This window comes from Delphinus delphis, chromosome 2 (assembly GCF_949987515.2).
Source record: "Delphinus delphis chromosome 2, mDelDel1.2, whole genome shotgun sequence".
In the NCBI taxonomy this organism is placed as follows: Eukaryota; Metazoa; Chordata; class Mammalia; order Artiodactyla; family Delphinidae; genus Delphinus; species Delphinus delphis.
Genome location: NC_082684.1, coordinates 152,929,312 through 152,949,255, shown reverse-complemented (window position 1 = coordinate 152,949,255; position 19,944 = coordinate 152,929,312). Strand labels below are relative to the sequence as shown.

General features: G+C 38.0%; 1 protein-coding gene across 3 annotated transcripts in view; it reads right to left on the bottom strand.

The window, feature by feature from the left end:
- Positions 1–19,109, bottom strand: part of TASOR2 (transcription activation suppressor family member 2) — a 66,916-nt gene extending 47,807 nt beyond the window's left edge. The window contains exons 1-3 of one of the 3 annotated variants that reach the window (XM_060005988.1): positions 18,562–18,577; positions 8,964–9,140; positions 1,420–1,553 (exon numbers count right to left, since the gene is read on the bottom strand). In XM_060005988.1, the coding sequence (XP_059861971.1) occupies positions 1,420–1,553; positions 8,964–8,986 (157 nt within the window). In that variant the 5' untranslated portion in view covers positions 8,987–9,140; positions 18,562–18,577. Of the gene's footprint in view, positions 1–1,419; positions 1,554–6,397; positions 7,281–8,963; positions 9,141–18,561 lie in introns of those variants that run through there. The other 2 variants (XM_060005989.1, XM_060005990.2) reach the window with 2 other exon arrangements.
- Between the last annotated feature and the right edge of the window lie 835 nt (positions 19,110–19,944).

Below are 19,944 nucleotides of genomic sequence, written 5' to 3'. Positions count from 1 at the left end.
GAGGCCACAACAGCGAGAGGCCTGCGTACCGCAAAAAAAAAAAAAAAAAGTTAGGTCAAGCTTGACACAACAAGTTGGATTCTGCTCAAAGCGCCCTGCATCAATCTCCCCCATCTCAAAATCCATGACAGGGATACTGAGTGTCTGATTTCGGGACACTTTTTTCTCTCTTTACAACTTCTAATAAGAGAGATAAAAAAATTATAAACCAGTTTCTGATGCTATACCACAGGTATCTATTTTCCATTCTATAAGCATCTGGTCTGAAAGCAAATAATGAGATGAACAAACGTCAACAACTTAGGGGTCACAGTAATCTAACAGAATCTAGCCACTTCTACATCTCCCCCAGACTTACATGACCACAACTCCTGTTTGTGAATTAAGCAATAGCACTTATCAAAGACAGAAACACTAAGAACCCAACAATATGTGCCATTAAAGGCCCTTATTAGTAGAATGCAACCTACACCTTTTAATACTCTCCATGCCTATATACTTTATCTCCTCTAAGTAGGTCATTTGACAGTTGCTGAAGGAACAGCCCATTCTTTAATCACCTAATCCTAAAATGTACTACCCTTACCTTTAAGATATCAAAGGACTGCCAGTTTAAGATATATACAACTTTTTTAGAACACAATTTGGCAGAAAGTAACAAAAACTTAAATGGGCATGGCATACCAAATAACCATTCCATTTCTGGGAATCTATTCCTCAGAAATATTAGCATAAGTGCAGGGGTTGTATGTACAAGGGTGTTCCATGCACCAACACCTATAACAGCAAAAACACTGGAGACAACCTAAATTGCCATCAATAGGGAAACACCTTGCAATTACTAAATAAAAACAAAGTAAATCTGTATATACTGACGTACAAAGATATCTATTGTATACTACTCAGTGAATAATATGTATTATATGTCATTTTGGTAAAAAAAACCATAAAAAATTATGTGTTTGGAAGTATACAGAAAAAGATGTAGAAAGATGGGAAATCCAACCGTTAACAGTATATACACCAATGGTGATTGGAGAGTGGACAAAAAGGAGAACTTATACTTTTACCTTATATATATCACTACAATTTAGATTTTTCTTACATAAGCATGTATTACTTCTACTATTTGAAATATCTCAATTTAAAATCAAGTAAAATAAATCATAATTTCAAAGAAATACAAATACAGGAGTGTGACAATTTCTCTTGAACACACACACCTTTTCTGATGCAATTTGCAAACTTAATCACCTATCAATTTTGGACTAATAATTATAAGAAATCTGTAGCTACTGGAAGTTATAATTTTTTAAAAAGTCCTTTCATTTTACACAATCTAAATTGAAATCTAAAAAACTGTACTGTGCAACTTTGGATTCATTAGTAATAGCTTATAGCATTTAGTTTAATACCCACTCTTCTCTGATATGAACCTTGTCTTGGTCTTCTCTAACAGGGAATGTAGCTGGGAGGGTGGTCTTAATTCATTTTCACCAAGTATACCCCCAGAATTCTTGACATAGTCCTGTTCTCTGCTAATGTCATAAATGCTAAAATGAAAAAAGAAAAAATTAAATCATAAAGTGAATAGTTCTATTTCAGGCATATCTACTATATAAATAAATGTTTACTGAGCATCTAGTTTGCATTAGGTACAATTTTGTAATGTTTCCCTTCTTTGTCAAGTCTCCAGAGCTAAAGGCTAAATTTGCTGTATAAGAAGTAGTAACACACATAAATTGAAGTGGTTTTCCCCCAATTATTTAATTTCTAAAGAAAATTTTCTTCACAAACAGGAATCAATTTTGCCTCATTGAAAAAAAACTTTCAAAATGCACAGATTATAGAACCACACCCACGTTCTACTGGTTGGAAATAATAAAATCAAATAGAACACAAATAAAACCTCTCCCCACCCCTAAATAAGTAATAACAAAACATTAAACAAAACTATTAGTGATGACTACTATGTATCTAGTACTATGTTATACCCTGGATTTTATCAAGACAAACGAGAAAAAGTCTCTATAATGAAAGTGTCCGGGTGGCCTGGAGATCTTAGAATGTGCTCACAAAATACTCCTAGAGTGAGTGTGTGACCTTTGGAAAGCAAGGGCTGTATCTCCTGGTGACAGTGGTCTCAAAGAGGAAAGCAGAGCTGGAAGTAAAGACCCTCCCAAACCAGATTACACTTGCAACTTAGAAAAGGAGTAGCAACAAAGGCACCATATTTTTAAAAACAATCCTCAGCTTCAGGAGCAGAGGAGGGAACCCTTAAGCCTGAAAACTGCTCTGTTGCATCCCTACACTGGGCTCAAACACATCTTCAGAGCTAGAATAAGATGAAGGCAGGGAGAGTGCATCTTTTCCTTTGTCCTTGGTGAGAAAGCTTTCCCAGAATTCTCTCTGCAGGCACCCCATTCTCACCTCATTGGCCAGAACTGAGTCACACGTTTATTCCTAAAACAATCACTAACCAAAGAGAGTGGAATTACCATAATGAGCTTAGAGTAACTAATAGTCACACAGCCCCCCACTCTCACCCGCCCAAACTGCTCCTGAAGCATGGGATCACCCCAAAAGCTAGACAAAATTGTGGTTTGGGGGAAGGGAAGAAAAAGGGAGGTGATTACTGGGAAGGCAGTCAACAACATTATCACACTAAGGTCTCAACAAGTTAGTGGTAGGTCTGCACTAGAATCCTGGTCTCCTGAATCCCAATTTAATTCTCCCCTCTTGACATAATGAATGATATAATCAATATTGCTACTTTTTCTAAAGAATCTTAAATATATTCACACAGTTCTACCTCAAATCCTTTTTGAAAAAAGGTGTACTATTATAAACCTATACATGCTATTTTTTGTAAAGTATACTGAATTTCTCAAATAATGAACTGCTTGCAGTTCCTCAGGTGTATCGTGTTTCCACCCCTGCATTTGCTATTTCTATTGCCCTGAAAATGTTTACACTAGTGCCCTTTTTTGGCTTATCATTTGAATACTTACTTAGATTTCAGGTATCAGTACCTCTCTGAAACCTTTCATGACATATCCCATCTCAATGACACTGGCTGTTGGTATCACTGGGTACCCACTGTATCATGTTCCAGATTCTCCCACATATTTATAGTACTGATTTCGTTATAGATTTTTCTCCCTACCACTGGATTAGATGAAAAACTTCCTTGACTGGACCTTTATTTTCTAAATACTTTCTCACTCTTTTCGTCTAATTGTTGTGGCTATTCTATTTTTTAGGAGAGTTCTTCAGCTTTATTATCTAATCCTTTCCTGCTTCCTGAATAATTTCTCTCCCTTTTTAAAAAATAGAATCTCTTCTTTTACGTAAGTTGTATTTTCTCTTTTCTTTTTAAAGATACCACAGTTTACAGATACTTCTATTTCTATTCCACCCATATTCCTGCCCTGAGAAGTACTTGGTACCTCTAAATCCTGAGCCTTTTCCAGATTCTGTGGAGGGAATTGGCTTGCTCTTGTTGGCTTACCTCTCTTCAGCCTTCAGCATTCTCTAATCCACTAAATCATTTAGTAATTGACCACCTTCTTTTGTAGTTTCCCAAATACTGATTTCATTTATCTTCTCCTTTCTCACTCTCTTGATCTTTGTGGATTTATATCTTTACTCTTTTACTATAATCTTAGTGGAATTTCCAGAGGAGTGTACAACTGGAGGTGTCACAGACATAACTGAAGTGTCTACTTAATGTAAGTCTTAATTTCTTCAATCAAAAAATGTGCAATATACCACCTACCATGGTAGCTACTATCACCATTATTTTTATTTTAACTTTTATAATTATGAAGACCTCATTTTATTTACTTATGTATTTATCACAGAAGTAATTACATATCAAATCTTCAACAAATATTAATTTTAAAAGAATTAATTTTTAGTGTGTATTAACGCAATAACCATTTACTCAAATACATGAAAAGAACAGTCAAAGTAGATCTTCAATGATTTCTTTCAGAGTATTTATCATGGTTTATAATTACATAATCATAATTATTTCACTAATGTCTATTTACCTAATAAACCAAGCCTTATGAGGACAGGAATCATGTCTGTTTTGTCTACTTGTGATTACCCAGCATCAGCCCAATGCCTGGCACGCAGTGAATGTTCAGTAAATATGTATTTGATAATTAAATGAAAGAATAATACTTATGCAATTTAATCTGTTCCAAAACTCAGAAAAAGAGCTTCCCAATTTTTTTTATAAAGCAGTCAAATGCTAACACCAAAATCTGACAAAGAAAATACTAAGAAAGGAAACTATAGATCTATCTCATGAATATTGATACTAAAATCCTAAAATATATGTATTGGCAAAGAGAATCCATCAGGACACTAATATAATAACAGAAGTCAATTAAGGTACATTTTAGGAATGTATGAATTGGTTCAATAAATAGGAAATCCATAAATTTAACTAACCACATTAACAGGTCAAAGTTATCATGAGGGGCTGCTGGAACATGGGATGAGGTAGGAGAGCCACATGTCAGACTGTCCAAAGGAAGTTACTATATACTTCTTTCCAAACAGATGACTTAGATAAGTTTTTGTTGCTGCACAGTATTTTTTCATTTATGTAGTATTATTTTGGCCATACTTAATCTACAAAACAAATTGATGCTCCCAAATAAAAGAAAGCTGTTCATTTAATGTAACACAGAAAAAATCCTACCATAAGTTGTTTAGGGGAAAGAAAAGCTGATAACAAAGGAGAAGTATGTATATATATATACACAAAGTCTTAAGAACATATACTATGATTTAAACAATGGTCATCATCTGTATAATGCTTATCAATATCTGATGTTTTTCTTGTTTATTTGATTATGCTCCCACCACTAGATTATTAGCTTCATGAATACAGGAATTTATCCTTTTCCATGCTGTACCCCAGTGCCCAGAACAGTGCCTGGTACACAGTAAGGTTTCAATACACATTCATGTATTGAATGAATCAATCCATATTCCAAATCACTTCACTTCTCTACTTAAACCCTTAGCGGCTTCTCGTTGCCCCCCAGAATACAACACACACTCCCTGCCATGGCCCTGTGAAATCTGACCCCTGCTTGCTTCCTCCACCTCACCTGATCCTCCCTCCTCTGGCTTACTACTACGGTCCAGCTACCCTGGTCTTTCCATTCAAGCTCTTTGCTCTTTTCAGGCCTTTGCACTTGCTGTTATTTCTGACTGAAACGCTCGCTCTCCTGTTTTGCCCTTGGCTTAGCTCCCTCTCTTCTTTTAGTGAAATCTCAAGTTATTCCCTCAGATAAACCTCCTCTGATCACCCCACCTAAAGTAGGTATTTTCTTTAAATCACTCATTACAACATACAGCTATTTTGTCAATTTACTTTTGTGTGTGTGTGTGTCCATCTTTCCCAGCAGAATGTAAGGTCCATAGAGGCAAATACTCTTTGTCTTGCTCACAAAGCCCTTCAGTACCCAGCAGAGCTCCTAGTACCACAGTACTCAACGCTCTACCAAGTTATCTTTGGGTAGGTCAAGTACAGGTAATTCCTGTTTCATTCTTTTTACAGCTTTATGTATTATCTGAAATTTTACGTAAGCATAAATATAATCTGGGGAAGTAAAGCTATTTTCATTTTGGAAAAAAAGATCTTCCATGGCCCTACGTAGTAGCAAGTTAGTTTTTAAAATGAACACAAAGTAAATGAATGGAAATAACATTTCCCATAAGCCAAAACAGTAAGAGACCCATAAGATAAAGCTTCTCTATTAAAAACTACTACAGAATGAGAAATGTATGATTTTTATAACAATTTTTAAGTTCTTAAAAATTTTTAAACTTTAAATTTTTAAAATTTCTTAAATTAAAAAAAGTCTACCACGTACAAAAGTTTAAATGTTTTCTAATGTCAAGATAATCACCCACAGAAAGAATAAAAACCAAGATACCCTTGCTATTATTTGAAGTGCAAAAGTCCATTTGGAATCACTGCTTTACAATTCAAAAGACTTCCTAAAATACTGTACACACACAGAAGTCTACACACACAGAAGAGTTGTAAAGAGTGATGCCATCTCTCTGGCAGTTCGGCAAGGGTTTCTCCACTCCACCCTCGCAGAATCCCATGAGTCAGGAGGCAAAGGCGCTCCGTAAACCCTTAAGTACATAAAACCGTTTGTTCACCACCTACCTCGGCGGCCCCACCAAAGTTTCACTCCCTAAAGCCCCCTGAAGGTGGGACACCCAGTCCGTCCCTTCTCCCAGTCTCCTCGTCACCCAGTTCTCTGGCAGGCAGCTCAGCGGCCAGGTGGGAGGCCCCAGACGCAGGTGTCTCCAGGAGCCCCTGGCTGGGTGGGGGTTAGAGCCGGCCCCTCCTCCTCACCTCATGGTGTGTGGCGGAGGGGGCTGTCCCTCTGCCCAGCTGGCCCCTCCGGCCCCCTCCCGCCAGCGAAAGCCAGTGTGGCGGGGGCGGCGCGGGTTGTGCCTTTAAAAGTCAACGAGGGCGGGTGGCGAACCGCGAGCCGCGCACACGCGCACAGCCAGGTAGCCTGGCTGTGCGCCCGGTCGGGGAGCCGCAGTCTGGTCCGAGGGCTGGACAAGCAGAGTGTCCTCAGTTCCCTGTTTCTGACGTCTCCCAGTACTCCTAGGTGGACAGTTTTATTGTTATTTTACAACGATCGCTCCAAGCTTCAATTCCCTCGAAGGTCTTGCCTGCAGGTTATTCAGTAACCATTCTGGATTGCAAATCCTAGACCTAAACCGAAATCCACGTCTTTTCACCACAGTGACCCCAAGTTATTCTAACTCACCGCTGCTATAAAGCTTTCCCATTATTGTCTAGTAAATTTGCTGATTATAGTTTCATGGGGCTTTGCTGTGTAATTTACAAAAAAAAAAGGTCTACTGAATATGGTTTTGGATACTCCATATATGCCCAGGAGATGCTGATACCAGCACCCAGGGTTGGGATGGGGTGCTTGTCCCTCCCACTAAGCCACACAGCCTTAACAAAACTCATGAAAAATAAAGTTGGAGTGTGTGTGTGCGTATGTGCGTGTGTGCGTGTGTGTGCGTGTGTGTGTGTGTGTGTGTGGTGTTTGGCCTGATCTAAGGACGTCTTTCCTTTTGGCTTATGTTTTAACCAAGTAATCTAAGACATCCATACGCATTTCCTGGACCGTATCTGCACTTGCTAGCGGAAAACTAATCAGGAGCTCCTAGAGAATCATTGCCGCTATGGTATTGTACAAATAGAAAACATACAGGAAAACCTTAACTCACAAAGGAAATTACTTAAATTCATAAAGAATCACGTAGATTAATTACTATTTAAAATAGCAAAATCACTTTGCATATTTAACATATGCAATGGGAGAGCAACTGCCTTCTTTTTAAAAACTTTAAAAAATTATTTCCATTGCTGGGGGAAAATTGGCTGCGGGTGGTAGTGGTGTGATGAATTGGGAGATTGGGATTGACATGTATACACTAATATGTATAAAATGGATAACTAATAAGAACCTGCTGTATAAAAACACAAAGAAAATTCAAAAGTAAAAAAAAAAATTATTTCCATTGCTAAAAATCCCTTTGTACTATGATTTTTTCATTTAACTGTGGCTTACTTTTAGACTTAATATTCAATTTTTGAAGACTGTTTTAACATTTTCAAAATCCATTTCTACTATAAAAAAGATTTCTATATATCAGACAGATGCTTATAATCTTATATCATATTTTGTTTTCTTTCTTGCTATGCTGTGTAAAAAGTCAACAGATTCTTTGGAGAACATACTTTCCATATTCAAGATTATGCACTTTTTATTAGAATCACTTCGAAGTTTATATGGTGCCATTTTCAGACATCTGTATAAAGGAACCGGCCTTTGTTCTGGCTCATCAAACCACGTTTACTAATTTGTGCTTCAGCATCAAACTATCAGCCTGCAATGAAATGGCTGCATTAAACACATTACTGTATTTATACACTACAAAGATACTGTTAAGTAGTTTTGTCCTTCTTACAAGAAAATCCTAAGACTAAATTTCTCTCAGGGTCAATTACATTTTAAGACCTGCTTTAGATTATTTTGATTATCACATATAACAAAAGGGAAAGTGACATCTAATCCATACCATAACAATGATTTTTTTTTAATCACCACCACCCCTAGATATATCCCATCACAAATGCCCTGGGCAGAGAATAGGCCTATGTACTAAAGGTGGCTCATAGAGAAGTGGAGGATAACCACAGGGTGAAGCAGGTGCTTCAACTGGTCAAAACAGGCCTCAGGAGTTGGGGTCTTGAATATTTAATGAGGGAGCCGGTGTACCCAAAGGTTCTAAACAGGGTCTATTTCACCGTACCAAGGAGGGCAGAGTCTTTAATATAGAATATTACCAAGGGATTTAGTTATCCAATTAAGTGTTACTAAATTCTTAAGAAAAAACAGAAAGTATGCCCCAGACACTTCTTAGAAAATTCATAAATAAAAAGAGGCCAAATTTAAAAACAAAAGGCCAATTGAGTTAAACAATAAAAACCAAAAGCTAGTTCTTTTTTTAAAAAAAAAGATTTTTTTTAATGTGGACCATTTCTTGAAAAAAACTTTACTGAATTTGTTACAATATTGCTTCTGTTTTATGGTTTTTGTCCCCCCACCCCTGCCAGCCATGAGGCATGTGGGATCTTAGCTCCCCCACCAGGGATTGAACCCACACCCCCTGCATTGGAAGGTGAAGCCCTAACCACTGGACCACCAGGGAAGTCCCCAAACTGGTTCTTTTGGAATAAGTAACCTTTAGCAAATATAATCAATAAAGAGAAAAAATTAAATATCAACAAAAGAAGGCTAACCACAAATACAGGGAAAAATTTTGAAAATAATAAATTATCACACACTATACCAATAAATTTGAAAATTATAAAAATATAATTTACTAACATTGGTCTAAGTGGAAGAAACATCTGAATAAACCAATTATGATGAAAAAACTGAAAGAGTAGTCGCAGTCCTACTCCTCTCAAAAGACCAGTTCCAGAGTTTTATTGTCAAGGTTCACTTTTCACTTATCAGATTATTAAAAATCCATGAGTTTGGCAATGCAGTCTGTTGGGGAAACTGTGGGAAACAAAGGAAAAGAAAAGCAAAAGACCAGGAGAAAATATTTACTATGAAGGTTATAAAAGATTTATTTATACATTAAGACAAACAGATCAATAGAACATAAAAATGGAAATTCACAGTTTAGGAGTTATGAATAAGTCAATAAACACATTTCAAAACACCTCCAATTTACAGACTTAAAAAAGCCAAATAAACCCAAGCAAGATAAATATAGATACAGTGAAACAGCAGAAAGCTAAAAACAAAGGGAAAAATATTAAAGCAGCCAGAGACAAGGAACTGAAAGACTGACAGGTGACTTTTCAATAGCAATAATGGAAACCAAAAGACAGAGGAATGAGATCTTCAAATTGCTACAAGAAAATAACTGCCAACCTAAACTGCTATATTTAGCAAAAACATCTTCCTTAAGTGATGGTGAAACAAAGACATTTTCAGGTAAACACAAACTAAGAAAGTTCATCTATTCTAAAGGATAGACTTTAAGCAGAAGGAAAATGGCCCTAGGTGGATGGTCTAAAAGATAAAACAATCAATGAATAATAAAGAAAGTAGCAAAAATGTGGGAAATATAAAAAAGGACTGACTGCAAGACACAATAACAATTCTAAACAGGTCTCCTTCTGTCTTATAAGAATATTAAAAAAAAATTAAACTACATAATAATAACATGTTAAGTCATGAGGGGCTGAATAAAATTAAACTACTAAGGTTCTTGTATTATCTAAGAGGAAGGTAAAGATATTGGTTATTTTATTTTTATTATTAAAAAAATTTTTTTTTTGCGGTACACGGGCCTCTCACCACCGCAGCCTCTACTGTTGCCCTCTACGCGCAGGCCCAGCGGCCATGGCCCACGGGCCCAGCCGCTCTGCGGCACGTGGGATCCTCCCGGACCGGCGCACGAACCCGCGTCCCCTGCATCAGCAGGCGGACCCCCAACCCCTGTGCCACCAGGGAAGCCCTACTGGTTATTTTTAGATTTTGAAAAGTCAAGGATGCATGATATTTCTAGGATAACTATAAAAAGAGAAAAAAGTATAAAACTTCTGAAATAATATATGGGGAAAATGAAATGATATAAGATATTAAATAGCTATTTTAAAAAAAATAACAAAAAAGGAGAAAAAAGAAATATAAAACAGCCAGGACAAATAGAAAGCAAAAATAAGAGCAACTGCAGCAAATGTAAATAGGCTATATATCCCAGCTAAAAATGTTTGAAAATTGCATTAAAATTCCAACTGATGCTCTTTAAAATGAGCATATCTAAAGCATACACATGCATACAAATCTATAGCTATCTCAAAAATAGTTTAATAAATGAAAAAACAAAAAATAAACACAAAAAGAAATATATGATAAGACTTCCCTGGTAGCTCAGTGCTTAAGAATCTACCTGCCAATGCAGGGGATACAGGTTCAAGCCTTGGTCTGGGAAGATCCCACATGCTGCGGAGCAACTAAGCCCATGTGCCACAACTACTGAGTCTGCAAGCCAAACTACTGAGCCCACATGCCACAACTACTGAAGCCTGAGAGCCTAGAGCCTGTGCTCCGCAACAAGAGAAGCCACCGCAATGAGAAGCCTGCACACCACAACGAAGAGTAGTCCCATCTCACCGCAACTAGAAACAGCCCGCACACAGCAACGAAGACCCAACGCAGCTGAGTATAAAATATAAACAAATAAATTAATAAAAAAAGAATTAAAAAATAAAAACAAATACATGATAGAGATAATCACAAAGCTAAAAAAGGATTCACTGAAAAGACTAATAAGATAGATGATAAACTACAGGCAAGATGAATTAATAGAAAAGGAGGAGGGGAGTTGGGAACAGAAGTATGCAGTATCAGAAATGAAAAAAGGAGACATAATTACACATTCTTCACACATTAAAAATAGGAAGAGGGCACTTTTAACAACCCTGTACCAATAAATATTACAAATTTAGACAAAATGGACAGTCCTAGAAAAAATCTAATTTACCAAAACTGACATAATTTTCTTTAAGAATCTAAGTAATCCTGCTACTATTAAAAAAATTAAATCACTAGTCAAGAATCTGCCACCACCAAAACTTCAAACCCAAGTGGATTCAATGGTAATTTCTACCACAACTGGTTATCCATATGTGAATAAAGTTAAAATTACAGCTATACTCCAAACTACCCACAAATAACAATTCTAAATATACAGACATGAAATAAAAATGTTTAAAATTAAGAATTACTAGCACCACAAAGAGAAAAAGAATTTGCAACCTACTTAACTATCAAAAGATTAGTACCTAGAGTATGTAAAGAAGTCCCAAAGTTCAACAACCCAATAAAAAACAGAAAAATGGACAAAGGATATGAACAGTTAGTACAAAAAAAGAGGGGGGAAAGACCTTTAAGCATATATAAAGATGCTCAAACGGTCCAAGAAAATGTAAATTCAAATAAATTGATACCACTTTTCACTGATCACACTATCAAAACCTATAAATTTATAAGCATATTCCGTGAGGCGAGGTTTTAGGAAAAATAGTCACTTAGGTATACTGCAGGTAAGAGTGCAAAATCCAAGGAAAAGCAATTTGGCAATATTTACCAAAATTTCAAAAGCATTTACATATTGACCCAACAATCAGTTTTGGAAATTAACTGTATAGAAATCTCACATACAAAATGACAACTCTACAAAGTTACTCCATGCACCACTGTTTCGTTTTTTTTTAATAGCAAAAGATTAGAAAAATATCAAATACTCTATCTACTACAGATTAGGTAAAACTGGTACAGCCACAAAGTAGAAAACTGCTTTTCCTACTCTATAGAATGAGTACGCTTCATCTATACTTATTTGTGAAGACTTCTAGAATATACTGAAAAGTGGAGGAAAATAAGGAGCATAATAGCAGAAATTAGAGTAAGAAGGAGGAATATAAAAAAATACACTGGGGGAATGAGCTGGACAGGTACAGGGAAGAAAGACTAAAACATGCCTTTACATGTTTTTAAATTGTTTAAATAAATGATCCTAGTAACTTTTTTAGCAACATGAAGAGTTCATCAACTAGTATATATAACATATTTCATTTTAATTCGTAGATATTAGTAAGAAAAAACAAGCAGCCTGTAGAAAACAGACCCTGAGTTTCTTTTAAGTAATCAGAGAAATGCAGTTTAAAACCACAGTAATATATCATTTCACTTCTACCAGACCAGCAAAGATTTTAAAAGTTGGACAATGCCATACGTAGAGAGAATGGAGAGCAAAGGGAGGTTTCATTCACAACTGGTGGAGTATAAATCAGAATCACCATCTGGGAAAAGTTAGATATTATCTAATGAAATTGAACATGCAAATATCCTCCCAATGGATCTAGCATTTCCACTACAAATATGCCCGATCAACAGTACTGTGTATATGCACTTGGAGATGACTGAGAACATTTATGGCTCCGCTAATTATAATAGCCCAAATGTTGGAAATAACCAATATGTTCATAAAGAATAAAATGGATAAACGTATAATATATTCTTTGAGTAGATTATTATACTTCAACAAAAACGAATGAATCACAGGAGTGGTTCCCAAAGTGGTGATGATAATGTAAGTGAGTTTTTGGTATTATATATTGAAATGTGCCATCATTTGGGAAATCTACATAATTCAGTGAACTAGTATCTTCCTCATGACCAATGCATGGGTGAAAGATCCCTTTAAAGTGCAAGCTACCAGACAAACATGTCACAAAGAAAGAAAACTACAGGCCAATATCACTGATGAACATAGATGCAAAAATCCTCAACAAAATACTAGCAAACAGAATCCAACAGCACATTAAAAGGATCATACACCATGATCAACTGGGGTTTATCCCAGGAATGCAAGGATTCTTCAATATACAAAAAGCAATCAATGTGATACACCATATTAACAAATTGAAGGAGAAAAAGCATATGACCATCTCAATAGATGCAGAAAAAGCTTCTGAAAAAATTCAACACACATTTATGATAAAAACCCTCCAGAAAGTAGGCACAGAGAGAACTTACCTCAACATAATAACGGCCATATATGACAAACCCACAGACAGCATCGTTCTCAATGGTGAAAAACTGAAACCATTTCCTCTAAGATCAGTAACAAAACAAGGTTGCCCACTCTCACCACTATTATTCAACACAGTTTTGGAAGTTTTAGCCACAGCAATCAGAGAAGAAGAAGAAATAAAAGGAATCCAAACCAGAAAAGTAGAAGCAAAGCTGTCACTGTCTGCTGATGACATAATACTACAGAGAATCCTAAATACTTTACCAGAAAACTACTAGAGCTAATCAGTGAATTTGGTAATGTAGCAGGATACAAAATTTATGCACAGAAATCTCTTGCATTCCTATAAACTAATGATAAAAAATCTGAAAGAGAAATTAAGGAAACACTCACATTTACCACTGCAACAAAAAGAATAAAATACCTAGGAATAAACCTACCTAAGGACACAAAAGACCTGTATGCAGAAAATTATAAGACACTGATGAAAGAAATTAAAGATGATACCAACAGATGGAGAGATATACCATGTTCTTGGATTGGGAGAATCAACATTGTGAAAGTGACTCTACTACCCAAAGCAATCTACAGATTCAATGCAATCCTTATCAAACTACCAATGGCATTCTTCACAGAACTAGAACAAAAAATTTCACAATTTGTATGGAAACACAAAAGACCCCGAAGAGCCAAAGCAATCTTGAGAAAGAAAAGCGGAGCTCAAGGAATCAGGCTCCGTGACTTCAGACTATACTACAAAGCTACAGTAATCAAGACACTATGGTACTGGCACAAAAACAGAAATATAGATCAATGGAACAGGACAGAAAACCCAGAGATAAACCCACACACATATGGTCACCTTATTTTTGATAAAGGAGGCAAGAATATACAATGGAGAAAAGACAGCCTCTTCAATAAGTGGTGCTGGGAAAAACTGGACAGCTACATGTAAAAGAAGGAAATTAGAACACTCCCTAACAACATACACAAAAATAAACTCAAAATGGATTAAAGACCTAAATGTAAGGTCATACACTATAAAACACTTAGAGGAAAACATAGGCAGAACACTCTATGACATACATCACAGCAAGATCCTTTTTGACCCACCTCCTAGAGTAATGGAAATAAAAACAAAAATAAACAAATGGGACCTGATGAAACTTAAAAGCTTTTACACAGCAAATGAAAACACAAACAAGATGAAAAGACAACCCTCAGAATGGGAGAAAATATTTGCAAATGAAGCAACTGACAAAGGATTAATCTCCAAAATTTACAAGCAGCTCAGTATCAAAAAAACAAACAACCCAATCCAAAAGTGGACAGAAGACCTAAACAGACATTTCTCCAAAGAAGATATACAGATTGCCAACAAACACATGTAAGGATGCTCAACATCATTAATCATTAGAGAAATACAAATCAAAACTACAGTAAGGTATCACCTCACACCAGTCAGAATGGCCATCATCAAAGAATCTACAAACAATAAATGCTGGAGAGGGTGTGGAGAAAAGGGAAGCCTCTTGCACTGTTGGTGGGAATGTAAATTGATACAGCCACTATGGAGAACAGTAGGGAGGTTCCTTAAAAAGCTAAAAATAAAACTACCATATGACCCAGCAATCCCACTACTGGGCATATACCTGAGAAAACCATAATTCAAAAAGAGTCATGTACCACAATGTTCACTGCAGCTCTGTTTACAATAGCCAGGACATGGAAGCAACCTAAGTGTCCACTGACAGATGAATGGATAAAGAAGTGGCACATATATACAATGTGTATATTACTCAGCCACAGAAGGAAACAAAACTGAGTTATTTGTAGTGAGGTGGATGGACCTAGAGTCTGTCATACAGAGTGAAGTAAGTCAGAAAGAGAAAAACAAATACTGTACAATAACACATATATATGGAGTTTTTTTTAAAAAAAGTTCTGAAGAACCTAGGGGCAAGACAGGAATAAAGATGCAGACGTAGAGAATGGACTTGAGGACACAGGGAGGGGGAAGGGTAAGCTGGGATGAAGTGAGAGAGTGGCATGGACTTATATATACTACCAAATGTAACATAGGTAGCTAGTGGGAAGCAGCTGCATAGCACAGGGAGATCAGCTCGGTGCTTTGTGACCACCTAGAGGGGTGAGATAGGGCGTGTGGGAGGGAGATGCAAGAGGGAGGAGATATGGGGATATATGTATATGTATAGCTGGTTCACTCTGTTATAAAGAAGAAACTAACACACCATTATAAAGCAATTATACTCCAATAAAGATGTTAAAAAAATGCAAGCTAGACCAATAGGTTTTAATATCGCATAGTTTGAGAAGTTCATTGATTCCAAACTCTATATTTCAGCTAACCGTTAAGAAACTATTAGGTTTTGATGAGTATTAAAGAAAAAGATAACTATTTAAAAGAATATTAAAATATTCCTCCCTCTTCTAAACATACAGCTTAGTGAGGCCGGATTTTTTCATATACTTCAACTAAAACAGTATATTGCAACTAACTGAATGCAGAAGCAAACATGAGACTCCAGTCATTAAATATATTTGCGAAAACGTAAAACAAAAACACTCTTGCCACTAACTTATTTTGGGTGTTGGAACATAGTTATTTTTCATTAAAAATGTTATTTAAGATGTAGTAGGTTTACTATTATTAGTAGTAGTATTTTTTAGAGGTATACAAATCTATAAGCAATACACCATATGCTTAATGTTATATGTAAATATACCAACATCTACGTTTAAAATTGGTTGGTTTTAATATCTAATATGATATAATCCACATAAGCAAAGGATCTTTGTGGTCCTCAATACTTCCTAGAACTGTGAAGGAGTCCTCAAGTTTCTGAATTGAGCTATAGGTACATGCTTCAACAGGGATGGATCTCAGAAACATAACGTTTAACGAAAGTAATTCACAGAGTACACAATATGATTCTACTTAAAGTTCAAAAACAGGTGAAAGTAAACAATATGTTGGTTAAGGATACATATATGGTTGATAAAACTGTAAAGAAAAGCAAAGGGATAATTAACACAAAATTCAGGATGACCATGGTGATGGGGGCAGAGAATCCTTTGTTTCTGGAGAAAGGCACACACCAAAGGCTTCTAAGGTACTTGTGATGGTCTATTAAGCAGAGTACACAGATACAGTTTTTTGTTTTTGTTTTTTAAAACAGTATATACAAATGGTATATTTCACAACAAAAATTTTAACAGAAGAAACAAGGAGACATACCTATCCTCTTAGAAGGAAAAACTCAAAAGAATGTCTCTTTTCAAATTAATCTATAAATTCAATGCAATCACAAACAGTATCTATCCCAACAAGATTTTCTATAGAACTTGAAAAGATGATTTTAAATTTCATCTGGAAGAAAAATGCAAAAGAAGAGCCCAAAACTTTTTTCAAAAGAAAGTACCAAACTATGTTATAAAGCTACAATAATTAAAACAGTGTGGTAGTAGATAAATGAGTCAAAGAAAAGAAGAAAATTCAGAACTCAATTAAAAAAAAAATCAGCAAAGTATATGACCTGGCCAAAAATGCTTAATTTTCCTACTACCCAAGGAAGATAAACATTTAAATGAGATGTTATTTCAACTATTAGAAAATTAGTAAAATATTACCATCCGGTGCTGGCTAGTGGGGAGATAAAACACATCTTTTGAGAAAGTGAATATAAAAAGGTACAATCATTTGAGGGTAATTTAATACCATTATTATCCATCATTCTCAGAAGCTATCAAGTCTACGATTCATAGAAATACTATGATGAGCACATGAAACACTGCTTATAATGGCAAAAAAATCACTGCAGCATTTTAGTTATAAGGGAAAACTTGAAAATAATTTAAACGTCCATCAGTAGAGGAATGAAAGACTCATTTGACAAATAGATGCCATATCTATTTAATTACACTAAGTAGATATATCACACTGCATTTATTTAACAAACACTACGTCTCAGTTAAGTTTTTAGACACTTTGCAGATTTTAATTCATTTAAGCAACTATGTCTGGATTACAGGAGATGCTCCTGATACAACTCTTTTTAAAAAAGAACTGGTTACACTTGGACAAATGTCCTGAAAACACAAAATTTCAAACACTGTTCTTTGTCTTCCTTAAAATAGTTGTGAACACTGTGTCACTTTTAATTTTTCTCCAGTATGAGTTATTTACTGTTGTACTGAGTATACTGTATAGAGCTATCCGGTTCTAGAAGGCAGTTTTTCAACAGAAAAGTATTTTTACACTATTAAGGAATAGCAGCTTTGTTATAAACCTCCTGAGTAGGCTTACTACCAATCTCATAGCCTATAATATTAAATATATCCAAACCCCTTTCCCCTTCTAATGCTTTTTCAGGGGAACACCGTGGGCCCTTGGATCACCAACGTTACTGCAATAACACCGTATGCTTGCACAGCACTTAACGTCTGGAATATATTTTCAAAAACCTTACTGTTCTAATTTTACCTTACAGGGAGAATAAAGGGTAAAAGAGGTGTATTTAAATATATGGATTTCAAATAGACAAGTGGTGATTAAGAGAAACTTGAGGATTTTCAAAGGATCTTCCCCCCAATTTTGAGGTTAATGTGCCACGTTCTCCCACAAATGCTGCTTGGTGCCACCTTCAGACAAACTGCTGGGTTGAATGGACCAACCTACGATGACGCGCTACTTCGGTTTTCAGCTAAATGACCCTCCCTGGGGAAAGACCTCTTCTATGCCTACTTTAAAAAAGAAAAGGTCACACACGGCCAATGAAGTCTATACAGAAGGAAAGCGGAGGTGCGGACTTCACCAAGAATCCTTAGAAAAGTACTTCACTGCCAGTCCCAACCCAAGGAGCAAAGAAAGCTTCAGCTGGCTACTTCTTACAACGTCCACGGGGATGCAGCGGTCCTCTCACAGGCAACTCAAAGGAAGTGCTGAACCACCCTACACTTTCCACCTCCGAAAGGGGAAACAGGAATTCTGACGCCTTACACACCTGGAAGACGCTGACTGACTAGAAACAGGTGAAGATCGGTGTGTTAGCAGCTGAAAGCGGCCACAGGTGGAGTCAGAGCCGAAGCAGCAAAGCAAAAGCGATTCTGAAAACCTCCGACCCCCGCCCCTCCCACCCAGAGCAGCGCTACCAGGCAAGAACGCGTGAGTCAACTCAGCATCCATGAGAAGCATGCAAAGTCGACTGGAACTCAATTTTTCATTAAAAAATAAAATGACAACAACGAACCCCGCACAGCCCGAGCGGCCACGCCGGGCACTCGGCCCCGGAGGACGGGCTCCTCTCGCCTGCCCTCTGGGTGGGCGTTCACGAGAGGCAGTCTCACCTGTCCTGTGCGCCGCCGCCGCCCCCGCGGACCGAAGATCAGCGTTCAGTTTCCTCCCCATGCTAAAATGCTGTCCGCGCCTCCACACGCGCTTCCTCCCCTCAGGCCCTCGAGGCCAAGCGTGACAGATCCCGTCGGACCCTGCCAACCAGCCGCGCCCGGGCCAACTCCCCGGGCCGGGGAGCCTTCGGGCCGCCCCTTGCAGGGACTCCCCTCCTCTCGGTTCCACAGGGCCCGCGTTCGCACAGGCTCGTCAGCAGCGCGCGGGACCCTCCACGTCGCAAACAGTCCTTCCTCTCCGCCCTTGTGCCAAGAACGCCGCCCGGGCGTCGCGGGGCGGCTCCGAGGCGCCGGCGGGAGTGACGCGGGACCGGAGTCCAGGCTCGGAGCCTGCAGACCTCGCCGCGCTCGTCAGCCAAACGCTGCTCCTGCCCCAGAGGGTCATAGGAAGGCACGAACGCTGAAACTCCCCACCACCTGAGGTAACAAGTCGACTTTCTCAGTGACTGACGCTGGAACCCGGAAGTAAAACCCCACGCCCACAGGAAGCGGAGATGGGGGGAGAGAAAGTGAAAACTGAACTGTGGCGTCCCTAGGAGGCAGGAGCCAATCGCTGGGGAGAAGCCGACGCGCAGGCGCGAGCTGCGGCCGTCGTCCACGCGGCGCTCACCTCTCTCCTCTACGCAGGCGCGAGCCCGCGGCGCGGCCCGGGATTGGACAAAGGATTCTGGCGGGCGCGGTTGCCCGGCGGGCGGAGCGGGGCGTCTCGCGGGGCTGACGCGTTACCGGAAGCGGAAGGCGCGCAAGGGGAACCGCGGAGGCGCGGCCATGACGGCCTTGAATGTGTTTGCGGGCGTCTTTCGCCTCACCGTTGGGAGTATATACCTCCTTGAGTCTCCTGCTACAGCTGCCGCAGCGTTGCTTGTCTTGTCTTGCCCAAAAGCGACGTTTACGAAATCACGCCTTTGTAGTAATTTAATAAACGTTGATCCATGTAACATTTGTTTATGTGGTGGGTTCCCTAGGAAAACACCACTAGAAGTTTCTATTCCATGCAGAGTTAAGGGAATAGCATTACTATAGCAATGCTGTTACCACAAATAGCATTACTTATACCAATCAGAGATACTAGGTGATGCACTTAACCGTGAGCCAGACACTGGGCCACACTATGGGAATAGAATAATTTACTCATTCAGTAGCATCTTTTATTGTTTACTGTGGCCAGGTGCTGAATTAGGCACTAAGATTACAGTCATGAATAAGCCAGATAAGGACCTGCACAGAGTGGAGCTTATTCTAGAGGTGGATGACAAACAGTAACAAGTAACACCACCACCACCACCAGAACAGAACTTAATAATACTGCAGTGAAAACAAGCC